The following is a 15,912-nucleotide window of genomic DNA, read 5'->3' as shown; positions in this document are numbered from 1 at the left end:
GCTGTGACGAAGTGAGAGAGTGGCATGGACATATATACACTACCAAACGTAGGGTGGATAGCTAGTGGGAAGCAGCCGCATGGCACAGGGAGATCAGCTAGGTGGTTTGTGACCATCTAGAGGGGTGGGATAGGGAGGGTGGGAGGGAGGGAGGGAGACGCAAGAGGGAAGAGATATGGGAACATATGTATATGTATAACTGATTCACTTTGTTGTAAAGCAGAAACTAACACACCACTGTAAAGCAATTATACTCCAATAAAGATGTTAAAAAAAAATGGACAGAAGAGCTAAATAGACAGTTTTCTGAAGAACACATATAAATGACCAACAGGTGTATGAAAAGATGCTCAACATCAATAACATTAATGAAACACAAATGAAAACCACAATAAGATATCACTTCAAACCTATTAGAATGGCTATCATAAAAAAGACAAAAGGTAAAAGTGGAGGAAAAGGAAAGCCTGTACGCTGTTGGTGGGAATGTAAATTGGTACAGCCATTATACAAACCAGTATGCTCAAAAAATTAAAAAGAGAACTACCATATGATCCAGGAATCCCACTTCTGGGTATATAGCCAAAGGAAATGGAATAAAATTACTATCTCAAAGAAATATCTGCACTCCCATATTCAGTGAAGCATTATTCACAATAGCCAAGATATGGAAACAACCTTAGTGTCCATCAACAGAAGAATGGTTAAAGAAGATGTGACAAATATATCTATATATATAGATATACACACAATGGAATATTATTTAGCCAAGAAAAAAGAATGAAATCTTGCCTTTTGAGCAACATGGATTGACCATGAGGGCATTATGCTAAGTGAAGTAAATCAGAAAGACAAATACTGTGTGCTATCACTTATACATGGAATGTAAAAAAGCTGAAACTCACAGAAACAGAGTAGGATGGTAGTTGCCAAGGTCTAGGAATTGGGGGAAATGGGGAGATGTTGATCAAATGGTGGAAACTTCTAGTTATAAGATGAATAAGTTCTGGGCATCTAACTTACAGCATGGTGACTACAGTTAACTATACTGTATTATATCCTTCAAAGTTGCTGAGAGTAGATCTTAAATGGCTTAACCACACACACACAAAGGTAACTGTGTGAAAGAATGGAAAAGTTAACTAACCCTACTGTGGTAATCATTTTGCAATTATGTGTGTGTAGAAAATCATATTGTATACCTTAAACTCACTCAATGTTATATGTTAATTATTTCTCAATGAAGATGGAAAACAAAACAAAACTGCAGTCCAGTATTGTTGGCTTAGTTGATGAGACTGGCATCCCAACACAGTCTATTGGAGGAAGCCTCTCCTCACTCACTTTTGGGAGAAGCCTCTGCCTTGTATGTTAACTAGTTATTCTAGTCACTCCTAGGGTCACCAGCCTAAAAAGCAGGTATGTTGATCTCAGACAAAAAGAGACTGATGAGATGAATCTGTCCTGGCTAAGGTGCCAACTAGTGAATTATAGCCCTTTCAGACCTATACTATAGCACCTTTAAGCTACAGAAGGAGCTGAGAAGGACCTTAAGGACTACTCCTTCAAAATCCTATAACAATTTAAGTTGGAATACGGCATATGGTAGACACAGCACAAAGTGGCAGCAACCAAAGGGCAAACGCACCAAGAACTAACAGTGCCTTCTTAGGCAGAACTTGCTGTGTGGTAAACTCAGTTAGAAAGCCAAGAGCAGCCCAGAGGTAGGGCCCTCCATTGAGCACTTGAGCCATTCTGCTCACTGTGCCAACGGTTCTAAAATTATGTCCAGGATTTAATTTATGGAGGCGACCAAGTGATGATACAGAGAGGCCAATGCCTCTGAAACTCATTAGTTACATTTCCTGAAAGAAGGGGACATGCAACACCACACAAGGCTAGTGGGTAAGTACCAGGTTTGGTCAGGAGGCAGAAGCAGGAACAAGGAGAAAGCCTATGCCAGAGTGTTCATTGGAATTTTGAAAGAAAATGTAAGGGAGGGCAGAGTAAACAATTTAGGATTGCTTAGTTTGAATAATTCTGGTGGGTTTTAGGCTATAGGTGTGGTCTCTAGTTGCCTGGTACCTGACCCTGGGACATTTTAGGTCAGGGGAAATATTGGCTTAGTGTGTAAGTTAGATAAACGGGGTAATTGGGGCTCTAGACTCCAGATTGGTTGGTTGATTTGCATATGAAAGACAAGCTCCCAGAGAGCCCTTTGCTAGCCCAGTGTGGGGCAGTCTCTCCCTGGCCAGACAGCTTTTTAAAATGTCAAAACATCACAAAATACAGAAAATGAAAACTTGATTAATACACTGCTGCTGCTCTACATGGCCGTTTGTCCACCAGGCTCACTCATCTCAAGACCCATATGCCAGGACCACACAAATGCTGAAGGAGTGTCAACCTGCCTAGATACAGACACCCTGAACCCATCTGCACGAAGAGGGGCCAGAAATCACCAACATTTATGGGTATTCTTTGGCCCTAGAGAATGGACCAACTCTAAAAATAAGAGTTACCATGTGATCCTGCAATCCCACTCCTGGGCATATATCCAGAGAAAAGTCTAATTTGAAAAGATACATGCACTCCAATGTTCATAGTAGCAGTATTAACAATACCAAGACATGGAAACAACGTAAGTGTCCATCAACAGATGAATGGATAAAGAAGATGTGCTATTTATATGCAATGGAATATTACTCAGTCATAAAAAGAGAATGAAATAATGCCATTTGCAGCAACATGGATGGACTGAGAGATTATCATACTAAGTGAAGTAAGTCAAATAGAGAAACATAAATATCATTTGATATCACTTATATGTGGAATCTAAAAAAAAGATACAAATGAACTTATTTATGAAACAGAAATAGATCCACAGAAAACAAACTTATGGAACCAAAAGGGAAAGGAGGGGAGGGATAAATGAGGAGTTCAGAATTAACATATACACACTACCATATATATAATAGATAATCAACAAGGACCTACCGTATAGCACAGGGAACTATACTCAATATTTTGTAATAACCTGTAAGGGAAAAGAATCTGAAAAGAATCACTTTGCTGTACACCTGAAACTAACACAACATTGTAAATCAACTATACTTCAATTAAAAAAATATAATGCTTCCTTTGGAATTTTCCTGAAGGTCAATGACCAGTGGGTATCTTTACTGTGCATTGGCAGGAGGCTATCTTAACCCATGAACTGATTATTTTGCTATCGATGAATAGAAAATTTAGTCCATACTTAACAATTTTTTTAAAAGAGACAATTTATTTTTTAAATATTTATTTATTTGTTTGTTTGTTTGTCTGTGCCAGGTCTTAGTTGCTGCGTGCAGGATCTTTGTTGCGGCATGCAGGATCTTTAGTTGTGGTATGCAGGAATCTTTTAGTTTCAGCATGTGGGATCTAGTTCCCTGACCAGGGATCGAACCTGGGCCCCCTGTATTGGGAGCGTAGAGTCTTAACCCCTGGACCACCAGGGAAGTCCCAAGACAATTTATTTAAGAAATTGACAATTAGTCCTTATCCTTTTGAGTGCAATTTGAATCCATCCTCACTTCTAAATTCCACTGCCACTTTCTTATTGAGTCACTTCACCAACCAGAACAATTACTGCGATCCCCACACTCTTTCAATCCTGCAGTAGTGCCTCTGCTCAGCTTCTAAAACTGCCATTTTCTTGTTTAAAACCTTGCCTGGGAAAGTGTCCAGCTACAGACTGTAATGGTGACCACCTGAATCTGAATCTCTTCAACCTTCCAAACCAGAAGATCAACAATGACAAGTAAAACAACACAAATAAAGAACACTAATAAAATTACTATTGGCCATGCTTTAGATATACTAGGGTACAGAGAATACCATGAACTTCTAATTATTTACAAGTAGAGAAATGAAAAACAAATTTCAACAGGCTCTCATTGAGACAGGCCTGGGACCTGGGACCTTTTGCTGCAGTGCTGCAATGCTTGCACCTGGACAAACCTCTCCTCAAGCAAAAAAATACAAAGAAACTATAAGGGGCTAAAAATAAGTGCGTGCGTGCACAGTTGGGACAAATTATGGACAAAAGATACAAAAAGAACAAAAAAACTCCCTACTGTCACTTCTGAAGACCTGGGAGCAAAAAACCAGGGTGTCCGGAGCAAAAGCAGGGTACTGAGCACACCCCCTGCACTCAACACCACCAGAGGGGTGGACAAAACACTTAAGCCACCCCTCTGGCCCGACCACTGGACACCCCCTATGCTCACCCATATAAAGAACCAGCTAACTTCCCCCCCACCAAGGGAGCAAGTGAGCAAGGGAAACTAACTTGTTCTGGCTCCCCACTGCTGCAGCAGGGGCCCCAATAAAGCCTTGCCTGAATTTCTTGTCTGGCCACTAGTCAATTTGTATTTATTGAGGAAGGCCAAGAACCCTGGTCGGTATCATCATGGCTGGTAAAAGTCTACAGGCATGAAGAATGAGGGAAGGTGAACTTAAGAGATTCTGTGAAAAAGAAGAGTGGAACAGAAGATGCAGATAAAGATAGACAAAATCACTTCCAGAAAGTGAAATTACAACAGTAAGTGTCAAAATGCTAAACACAAGTTGAAGAATTGTCAATTCCTGGCATCAGCTATAAGTATTGGGCTTGAAAGTAAGCAGAACTGTAGGTATTAGCCTTTGGGACTCATTGCTTCTGGGGGGAGAATCTGCCAAATGGAGAAGTGGTGGCAGTGAAAAGAAAGAAGGAAGAAAAAAGAAGTAAAAGTTAAGAATCCTACAGAAACCAAAGACAAACATGTCACACCACCTCTCCTCTCTTTCTGCCACCATCCCAACCGTTACCAACATAATCAAAATTTTTAAATGCATTTTAAAATACTGGTAGAAGAGGGCACTCTAATGCCAGGAAAATTATCAACAAAAGGCCTAGGATTGAAAAAAAATTAATTCAACATATAAAGTACTACAAAAAGTAAATAGAAAATTCAAATTAAAATATTTCCTGTGATAGATATTCTTTCCAAAAATTAATAAGGGAGCAGAAGAATACTGTAACAAACTTCTAAATTGAATTAAATATTCATAAACAAGCAATTCGTTTTAAAACAGTAAGTTTTTTAACATTGAATTTATGCATTGAATCAGCAATTTTAAAAACTAATGACAAAAAAGGACAAAACACACAAAAAATTCAATGAAAGTCAATCAAGTTCAGAAAAGGAATTGAAGAAAAAGACAAAGTCCACCAGGGAAGGAAGAACAAATTAGAGGGTGCCCAAGAGAGTACAGGCTGGAATAACATTTTAATAAGGGACTTTGAGGAAAGGCAGGAAGACAACCAAGAGAGTACATCTGAGATTTTTTTAAAAGAGTAAAAAAGTTTAAGGAGAAAGTGGATGAAATGCCAGGCAGGCAAGAAAAAAAAATCTGATCTTTATATAATTAGAGTTACTAGAAAAGAAAAAGAAACACAACAGAAATAAATATTGATATTTAAATCTGTAAGGCAGAAAACTATCTGGAAATAAAAGATAACTTAAATTTACATGTTGAGAGGGCCTACCTTGTAACCAGGAAAACGATTAAAAAACAAATCACTTTGAGAAATATGTTAGTAAAACGACTCTAAGGAAAAAAATCATCAGGTCCTCTAAACAAAATAATCAAATTACCTATAATGAGAAGAATATTAGTCTAGCACCAGCCTCTCAAGAGCAACATACAATGTAAAGCAACAGTGGAAAAGCATTTTCAAAATATTCCATAGAACAAAAGTTACCCAAGGTTTTTTATTCAGCCAAGCTGCCTTTAACATATCAAGTCTATAAGTAAACAGTTTCGACTGTGCAAGAACCCAGGGACTATTGTGCAGGTGAGTCATTCATGAGGAATCTACTATAGGATGAGCTCATGTAAACAGCACACACTGAGGAAACTTTGGTAAATGATTGCTGGTGATTATTTAATATATTTAATTGTAAATCAAACACTAACACGAGTAGGGTAATGGGTGAGAGAATAGTGTTTAATTGTTACATGTTCTGACGGTGTGGAAAGAATTCCATTAAAAATGGGAGGAGAAGAGAGGGAGAAGAGGGAAATTTGAAAAAGGTAACTGACTGTTGTATATATGAGTGTCAGTGAGTACCATTTAAAACTGACAGACTAGATAGCAAAAGATTTTTTAAGAAAAAGGAAAATTAAGGGCACTGTAACAGGTATACATATAAAGAGTACTTAGAACAAAACAGAATCTAAAAACCAAATAAAATAATAAAAGAAAATTTTGTTATATTTATTGTAAATAAAATATATCAATTATGGCATAAAATAATATGTCAGAATTGAAACAAAATGTACTTGTAACATTAAAAGTACATGGGCAAGGAAAAAAAAAAAGAATGCACCAACTTGATCGACCAGGGTCAAGGCACACATACAAAGGCCCATAGCCCCTGAATGCTCCACTCAAAATTCTCATAGAGTCTCCCATACACGAATGCACTGATGCCTGAATATTCTTGCTTCACACACACACACACACACACACACACACACACACACACACACACCAGTGATAAATGCTGATGAATGCTTAATAAAATGCTTTCCAAGGGTAGGTAGGAAAGCTTTGATTTACAGAGCTTCACAACTTGCCTGGTGTAACTTCTCAGCATGACTAATTTCAACCTGACATCACAGAGCTGGGAAGAGATATGCACCATTGACTATACCAAGCTAGTATGAGCCAGTTCCAGTGCACCCCATCCCCTTTCATGTGAATATGTGCACACAGTCTGACTGCACCCTGAGTAACACCCTGATCTCTCACCCCAAATATACAAACAAAACCATACTACATATCTCCAGAACATATCTCAGAGCATACAATCTTTCATATACACTAAACACACCCATACAACTGCTACCTGAAACCTGAATGTACATACAAAACACCTCTCACTACCTGATTTTTACACAAAACCACTCACCTTGAATGTGCTCAAATACCAACATATGCAACCAACACACTACCTGTATATTCACAACAAATAACCTGTAGACACATAAGCTCTCAAAAAACACCAAGTATACAGTTGTTTCATGAACCACCCCAAAAATACCCACACACAATCCCACAGTCCCAAAATACATATACTCCGCAATTCCTGAACACACAACCTACACAGCCTCTCTGTTTCCAAATACACACACTGAACCTCTCCCGTATCTCAGATTACACACCCCATAAGCCCCATGAACCTAAAGACACACACACAGGCACAAAACAACCAAACTTACCAAATATATAGAGGACCATCCCACAAACATTGAAAACACACATATAAGCAACTCCACCAAGTTCTTCAACCAGTACATTCCGGAAGTGACACAAAGAGGATCCCTGAATGCTTTAATACACACACAAAGCCATTATGCACACTCTCATAAACTAACCATGAACATACACCCCTCATGCTCAGATACATACAAGACACAAAAACACCAACAATCTCTCAACTGTAGCTACTATACACTCATGACCCCCCCCACACACATGGACACACACACCAGCAAATATTCCCAATCTCTAAATATATATATCCCCCAAAACACTATACATCATCCTTACATTTCCAGAATCCAACATTACCACCACAATCCCCAAACATTTCCAAACACAAAAATCCCAGCATTCCAGGAAACCACTGTGACCATTTCTGACTACCTCAAACCCTATGAATTCACCCATGCCCTGATGGATATACACACAAACCAGTATACACTCCTAAGACACACGGACCCATCTCCAGCATATCATATATAAATACACATAAAACCCCTTCCAAGTCCCAAATTACACATCTTAAACCTCCATACCCCTAAATATTTACTTAGAACCATATCATATACTTCCAGTACAAATAAATTCTCCCATTCTCCTGTATACACATAACTCCATTACTATATCAACACAAAAATACTCACTTCCAGATACAAATAACCCCCAATGAAAAATGCAAACACATACTCTAGAAAATATTCATCTAATCTGCTACGCTCCTTGAATACACACACAAACTCAACATACATGTTTCTCACCACAAGCCCCAAATATACCCCCAATTACTCAGCATACTACAAATATGGAAACATACCAACCTATAACCAAAAATAAACGTAAGGCTTCACACTATCTGCATATACATAATCCCACACTCCCAAATACACTGAAATAACACCACCTGCTTCCAGAATACAGATTCATATAAACCCCACACCACACAACACATTCATAGGCACATATACATTATACCACCAGTCCCATAAGATAGTCGTATACCTTCCCTCACACACCCCAAAACACACAATTCCTGAAAACCACCAAAAGAAACGCACATAATACAGCATGCCCTGAATAGATACAAATGATCCCTCTACATTTCAAAATAGGCAAAACACATGACCCTACACCAAAAATAAGAAACACAAGTATTTTTCCAACTTTTCCACTATGTACATGCAGCTAACCCTTCAAAACCCACCATCAGACACGCATTTCTAACATGCTGGGAGAAAACACACACATAAATGCACACTCCCAAAGTCTTACACTACAAATACATAACCCGAACAACTTGAGTATATCTGAATTACATCTCAAACCCTCTACATAAACTCAAATACATCCACTCTCACAACAACACACTCATGTCTTCCACTTAACCCCAAATATCCACACAGACATCACCAACCCACAAATACAAATACACTACTCAGATTCTCACCAACTCCATAAATACACAAATAAACCTCACGCCAGGAATTCATGGAAACACATTCCCAGTAGACTCCCAAATAATGATATACATAAAACCACCCACTGCCCATGAGGTCCTACAATCCCTGGAAGATCTACAAATACACATATACAACATGACACTTCCAGATACACATAAACACCCACAACTCCCCAAATGCCAAAAACAATGATGTAACTTCTTAATATCCTTAAATACAGACACTGAACTCCAACAAGCCACAAACGCACTTATATGTAATTCACACTACAAACACACCCACACAGTACTTTCACAACCCCAGAATACAAACATAAACTACCTTAAGCCCCATACGCACCTGCAGTGGTGTGTTATCAAGCAAAACCTTAATAACCTGAATCAGCACTCCCTAAAGAAGTGTGGAGATATATACCATGTAATTAATTTTAATGATAAAATGGATGTGTGCACATAATTTACAAATAACTTAAAATGTACACCACTCTTCACTGTAAATCCTATATACCGAATTGATTCTTACCTAATGCTTTCGTTGATTTTTGCTGAACTCTTGCATCACCAGCCAACCTATGCTTGCAATTCCGTCATGATTTGAGAGTATCAGACTACGAATAAATGCTTATTGTTAGATTCAGCAAACTTACTCCTCTCATTGACAAAAGAGTACAGTTTGAACATAAGTGTTGATTGATATTTTTATGTTAAAAAGTTACTAGTGAAGCTCTGAGGATGTTCGCTAGATCTTCACTCATATTCCAGTGACCTGAGTTACACCTTTGGAACCAGGTGAGGGTTTTCAACTCTCAAGAACTTCCCTCTAGCTTTTGTACTCTTCAGAACGTGCAGACTAGAACGGCACCTGTTTAATAGCTCGCACACATTATTTACCCCCCACTTGTAGGCCCCTCAATCACTGAACCCTTCATGCAGCCGGCTCCCCAGTGGTGCCAATAATCCTGGTATAAACACCTCAAGGGAATCGAGCTCTATAGGGGCGTGAATCCACATTGTGGGGAGTCTCCTTACACGGACAAGGGCACAAATAACCAAAAGTGAACAACAGCGCAGAGCAGTGACACCTGAGGGGTGAAAAGTCCCCGTACCCCTTACCTCAGTGTTCCTATAATTGACTCTAGGAGCCGCCATGAGAGCCCCGCCCCCCATCCTTCCCCCCCCCGAGAGGGCCCGTCCCCGCCGGACGGCCGTTAGGGCCCCACCCTCCGCGCTCTCGCAGGCGCTCCTGTCTTCTGAAGCCGACTGCCCCAACAGACGCCGGAAGCCGTTGGAGGACGGCGGTCAGCGTGCCCGAGAGCCGCACCCTAGTGGGCGTGCGCAGGCGTGCAGGCGCGGGGCGCGCGGGCATCTGTTCCAGGAGGTTTCTGCAGGAGAGGAGAGAAATGGAGGGTTGGGCACGCTGCGGAACTTCTCTGGCGACGCTCCTCGCCGGGACCTTCGTGCTGGTCTCTTCTTGAAACCAGCTCTTGTGAGATGTGCACTCGTGATTTTTATATTGTACACGTGAAACCCATGCACTTAGCTACAAAGAGTTCAGGAGAGCTCCTCTCTAAGCACAGTAGCCTCAAGTTGGGGCAAGTGCTTTCATGCCCTTTGGACTGCAGTTCCTTGGTTCTTGTTTATGCCTTTCAAAAAGCAGTAGGGGGCTTCTCTGGTGGCGCTGTGGTTGGGGGTCCGCCTGCCGATGCGGGGGACGCGGGTTTGTGCCCCGGTCCGGGAGGATCCCGCGTGCCGCGGAGCGGCTGGGCCCGTGAGCCATGGCCGCTGGGCCTGCGCGTCCGGAGCCTGTGCTCCGCAACGGGAGAGGCCACAGCAGTGGGAGGCCCGCGTACCGCAAAAAAAAAGAAAAAAAAAAAAGAAAAAGCAGTAAGTCCTTTTTCCTAGCAAGCCTGAAGTTTCCATTAAAGAACAATTCTAGCAAAGAATTTCAGACCTGGGAAACACTCCTAAGATACTGTCTCCTGACTCCGTTCCTAGGGTTTTTCCAACGCATTTACTCTACTAGAATATTTTTTCTCAGTGTATTTAATACATGGAGGTTTTTCAATAAATGTTGATTCACAGGTGTTTCCTTTGTACGGTTTGGTCTTTTTTTTAATAACTTTGAGAAAGACTTGACAATCTGGGCCAATTTCAACACAGCAGGTAGTATGGGAACAGTTTTACTTTCCCTCCCTCCTTTTTTGTAATATCTTGCAGAATTTCAGTTGGCAATAAAAACAACAACAACAACAAAAATAGTAGCGGGATCAACTTAGGGACCTGACTTTGTAACACTTCCCAAAGAAACTTCAATCATCAGATCGTCTTTCTGGTCAATTGCAAGATTAGAGCATTTCTCACTCAACAGGATGCCTCTGAAGACCCCTCACATCTAACAGCACTAAGCGACTCCAAGTGCACAGAGTTGAAAACTCCACAAGTCACAAACATGGTATCTCTTCGTTTCTTTAATGTTTCGTGATTGAGTGGAAGATGAACTATCTTCTGAGGCTTGTGATGCATGTCCAGAGATGTTTTTTCTCAGTAGTCAATGCCTGCCCCCAATCTCTGTGCAGGAATAGTCAGAGATCATGATCCAAAGGACTTGTAGATACTCCCTTCTGTGACTGGTCTTCCCAAATTAGATTTGGGCTAATTTGATTGTCTCTGGGGTGTAGGATTTTGAAGTATTACAAAAGTGATTGCAGAATTGGGACTGGCTAATTTTTGCACAGTGCAATTTTCGTATCCGTGGCCTTGAGAAGAGTCCTTCAAATACTGTATCAGAATTATGAGTGAGAATCTTGTAAATAATTGGTTGAATGACTGAACAAAGGGAGGAAGCAACAGGTAGCGTACCTTTCTCGAGTGCCTGGGTACAATATTTTGCCTCAGCATCCCTGTAGTATGAAGTTATTGGTTGAAAATCATTTACGTTTTCCTTCATTATAAAAGCTCCAGTACTGAGCAATATACCCAAATTGTTTATTTTTTTTCAGTCCCCAACAGGAGTTTCTTTAGATATAAAGTTCACCATGATGTTGCTTGAAATAGTCTCACCTTCTCTTCTCATCTTCTTTTGAGTCCATTTTTCCTGAAAAGGGGTAAGGAACTTCTTAAGCACCAACAGGAGTCTTTTTCACACTGTGGAACAGTCCTTCTAAACCTCTGTTTCCTTCCCCAACACCCCACAATCAGTAGGAGTTCTACTGCTGCTACAGCAGTCAGTGGAGTCAATTTTTCCTGACAAGGGATAAGGAACTTCTTAAGCACCAACAGGAGTCTTTCTCACACTGTGGAACAGTCCTTCTAAACCTCTGTTTCCTTCCCCAACACCCCACAATCAGTAGGAGTTCTACTGCTGCTACAGCAGTCAGTGAATCTCGTCTCCCAAGAGATTTGGTTGTCATCGTCTGAGGTTTTCAGCCTTCATCTCCCTTGACAAGTTTACTAACAGTCCTCTCTTCTCACAACACAAAACACGAATACTCTTTCATATCATTTTGATAGTGGTAAACTGACTGACATGGATTCTCAATATGAAAATAATAATCAAACAAGTTTTTTGAAAGGAATGCTACCATGATTCCCATGCAGATGGGACCCTATGCAATGATGAGCCTAGATTTTCAGAGCAAGCGTATGTAGTGCAGACAGGAAATTAACAAACTTGTAAGCAGGGCTTGCAGGCGAGGATTTAGATGGAAGTGGGTTTCTATGAATGGGGATTGGACACTGGTGGATAAACTCTTGGCATGGTGTCAAGGCGCACATCCATCTCATGGGTAGTGGATTTTTAACACCTAGAAAAACCAGGGCTCTAGGATGTTTAGTCCCTTTAACATAAAGAAAGAGAAGATTTTCTGCCTTCTTGTTCCTTACTTCTGTCCTTAACCCTACTAAGCCAAGATGTTCAGTGCTATATTATGGCTCTTCCAAATCCATTTCATCCAAAGATCCTGCAGATTTTGTGTATGTTTACAACTGTGTTCTGTGTTGGAGCCAAGATGCACACTTGAGTCTGTACACTCCGAGTTCCCTTTCTCATAAGGATGAGTAACTAATAATAGCTAGGTATGTTATACTTTTTTGGTAGTGTTGCCAGATAAAATACAGATTTCAAGTTAAATGTAAATTTCATATAAACAGGGAAAGAATTTGCAGTAAAAGTATGTCCAAAATATTGCATGGGACACAGTTATACTAAAAACGAATTCATTGTTTACGTGAAATTCAAAAATCAAATTCAGTTAGGCATTTGTTATTTTTCTTTGCTAGATCGAGCCACCCTGTTCTTTCAGGTACTTTGAAATTTAAGAGACTGTAGAAATTCTTGTTCTAAGAATCTAGTGCAGAAACAGAGGAGCCACGAAACCCATACAAAGACAATCATTGGAAATATCCTCAGATATATTGGAACATATATGAATTTTAAACTAGAAAAAAAAATGAAGGCATTTTAAAAAATGAAAATAGATTGCCTTCATTTTTAGTTGCATGGCATATATCTGGAAAGATTTTAATGAAAGAGATAACACTGGTTTCCTCCGGGAAAGAGGATTGTGTTGACAGCGGAAAGAGGTGGGAGGAGGACCACCACTGCATATTCCATTTTGCACAATTTAATTTTGAACCATGAGAAGGTGTTACTCGCTTAAAATATCATACTAAAATCAATTAAAAGGTATAAAACTAAATCTTTAACAACCATGGAATACTATGAGAAAGACATTTAGTGAATTCTGGTCTTGGACATGGGGGCTGCATAACAGTCTTTTGATGGACGGGGGCTTTCCAGCACAAAGGATCATTGATAAGGCTGCTCCTGCTGGATGTTGGTTGGAACACAAGGACCACTTCCTTAGGAGTGACGTACAGAGAGCCATCAAAGACACTGGATCTGCTGAGACATCCTAATTTCAAATACTCAGTTCCATGGGGCCATAAATACCCAAGTGTTTATCAAACTAACACTTGGGTATTTTGTTCAGAAAGTCTAGTCTCTGTTGAAGTAAGTCAAGAGCCAGGTAGGAAGCAGAGTGTGTTGAGGGACACAAAACTAGGTTGATGGATAAAGAAGTGAAAGGAAGGGACCGTCAAGTCCAACCTCGGTGCAGTGAATCAAAAAAACAGTTTATAGGACTTCCCTGGTGGCACAGTGGTTGAGAGTTCGCCTGCTGATGCAGGGCACACAGGTTCGTGCCCCGGTCCAGGAAGATCCCACATGCCGCTGACCGGCATGGCTGCTGAGCCTGCGCGTCCGGAGCCTATGCTCTGCAACAGGACTGGCCACAGCAGTGAGAGGCCCGCGTACCGGAAAAAAAAAAAAAAAGTTTATAAACTGCCTAAAGAGGCACACGCCAATTGTGTTGCCACTGTGTGAGGTGGAAGGAACTTCCGGTTCTTGCTTACCTGCCAGAGCCCTCGTGGAATGTCCCCCCACCCCACCGCAGCCAGACCCACGTGCCCTCTGCCCCTCCCCCACTGAAGAACGTTTCAGCCGCATTCTGCTGTTTAGATTCAAACTTGTCCCTCCTTTACTTGGATCCTGAGCATCTGCTGAAGCAGGTCACTCTCTGGGTCCTGGTCTTGACTTTTCTCATTGAGGCTACCAGGCAGCAGTAGTCCGTTCCCAAGCCTGCAGGATGGCTTCAGAAGGAGGTAAGCCTATAGGCTGGGGGTGTGTTCTCAGAGACCCTGCCATCCCTCACGTCCTTCGGGTTCACACGTGACACTTCACCGTGGGCACACAGTTGGACTGAAGTAGAGGGAGAAGAGAGCGCTGGACGGACAAGGACATTTCACCTGGGAGACTGGGGAGCCTGAAGAAACCGGAGACTGCACTGGGGAGGAGGGGTCATTGGAGGTGGATCAAGAGGAATTGCCCTGGCTATGGAGCAAGGATGGCAGCAGACAGGTTGATTCTTTCTAGAAGGGAGACAAGCCACTTTGAAACGTGTGTGTAAGGATGTGTGTGATGTCCTGGTGCTGACACAAGGAGGGTCATGAGGAAAGCCTAGACCTGTATTGTGTTCCTGAGGCCCCTGAAGCTTGCCTCACCATATCTTTCTAAGGGATTTGAACAGGAGCAGACTGTATCTAAGGGGGCCGTGGGGAGAGATGGTCTTGGTGAGAAAACTATTCAATGGGGCTGTGTGTGGCCACACCTGCAGTGAAGTGTGGAGAGAGCTAGGCAGGAGGTTACTCTAACTGCCGCAGCCCACGCCTCGTCCACTCCTCCCAGCCCAGGGCTCACTTCTCAGTTTAGGGAGCGGTTGCCTTGGTGTCAACAGGGGATGGGCAACCGTGGAACTTCAGCCAAGAGAGGGCTCAGGTTCCTGAGTTGCTCTGAATTGTTCTTCCTTTTGTGGAATCGCAGTTTTTCAGACCTACTTCATCTTGTCCAGTATCTCATGGTGGACCTTCAGGCTGCCTTGAGAGGAAGAGTTTGTTAAAATTTCATGTCACTCCTTCATGGACAGGGAACAGATGTGGAGTGGGGTTGTCTGGGTGGAATGTCTATGAAGGTTGCTTCCTCTCTTAAAGGGGGAAGGAGTGTAGCCCAGGGACAGGAAGACAATCTTCTGTGTGATTATTAAACGTCCTATGACACCTGTTCTGGTTAATTAGGTGCACCGTGGTGTGTACCTTGTTCTCCTGAACAGGGATGTGTTCCAGAGGAGTTGATCACCATGGCAACTGGCTTATGCCTGATTCTCAGATTGTCTCTCCGTTATTGGGAGCTGGAAGGGGAAGGACCACAGGCGGTCTGTACTCCCATGACCAATGTAACATGACAATTCCCTGGCCCTTGTTTAATCCTCTGCAGCCATCATTGCCTGTGAAATGACATAATCTAAGGGACACGCGCCTACTTCTCACACTCCCCGCCCACCTCCTAGGAACATAACTCCTGAGTGATAACAGTGACTCTGGGCACTGAGGAGGGGGTGGCAGGACCTGGCCCATGTTACGTATCTGCTGTGGGTTGTTCTGAGATGCAGGTGCATTCTGGGCCAGTGTTATGGGTTTGTATCAGGATTCCATTAGAGAGATATTTTCCAGCATTTTGTTTTCTTTTGTGAGGCTAGGAAAGAAAGAA

At 41.7% G+C, this 15,912-nt stretch overlaps 1 protein-coding gene across 1 annotated transcript in view; it reads left to right on the top strand.

Moving 5' to 3' along the window:
- The window catches only part of FBXW12 (F-box and WD repeat domain containing 12), a 37,212-nt gene extending 26,877 nt beyond the window's left edge, over window positions 1-10,335 (top strand). The window contains 2 exon segments of the mRNA XM_024130779.1: window positions 9,715-9,772; window positions 9,950-10,335. Coding sequence (XP_023986547.1) covers window positions 9,715-9,772; window positions 9,950-10,335 — 444 coding nt within the window.
- Window positions 10,336-15,912: the final 5,577 nt, after the last annotated feature.

This window comes from Physeter macrocephalus, chromosome 9, assembly GCF_002837175.3.
Source record: "Physeter macrocephalus isolate SW-GA chromosome 9, ASM283717v5, whole genome shotgun sequence".
In the NCBI taxonomy this organism is placed as follows: Eukaryota; Metazoa; Chordata; class Mammalia; order Artiodactyla; family Physeteridae; genus Physeter; species Physeter macrocephalus.
This window is presented reverse-complemented; position numbering and strand designations above follow the sequence as displayed.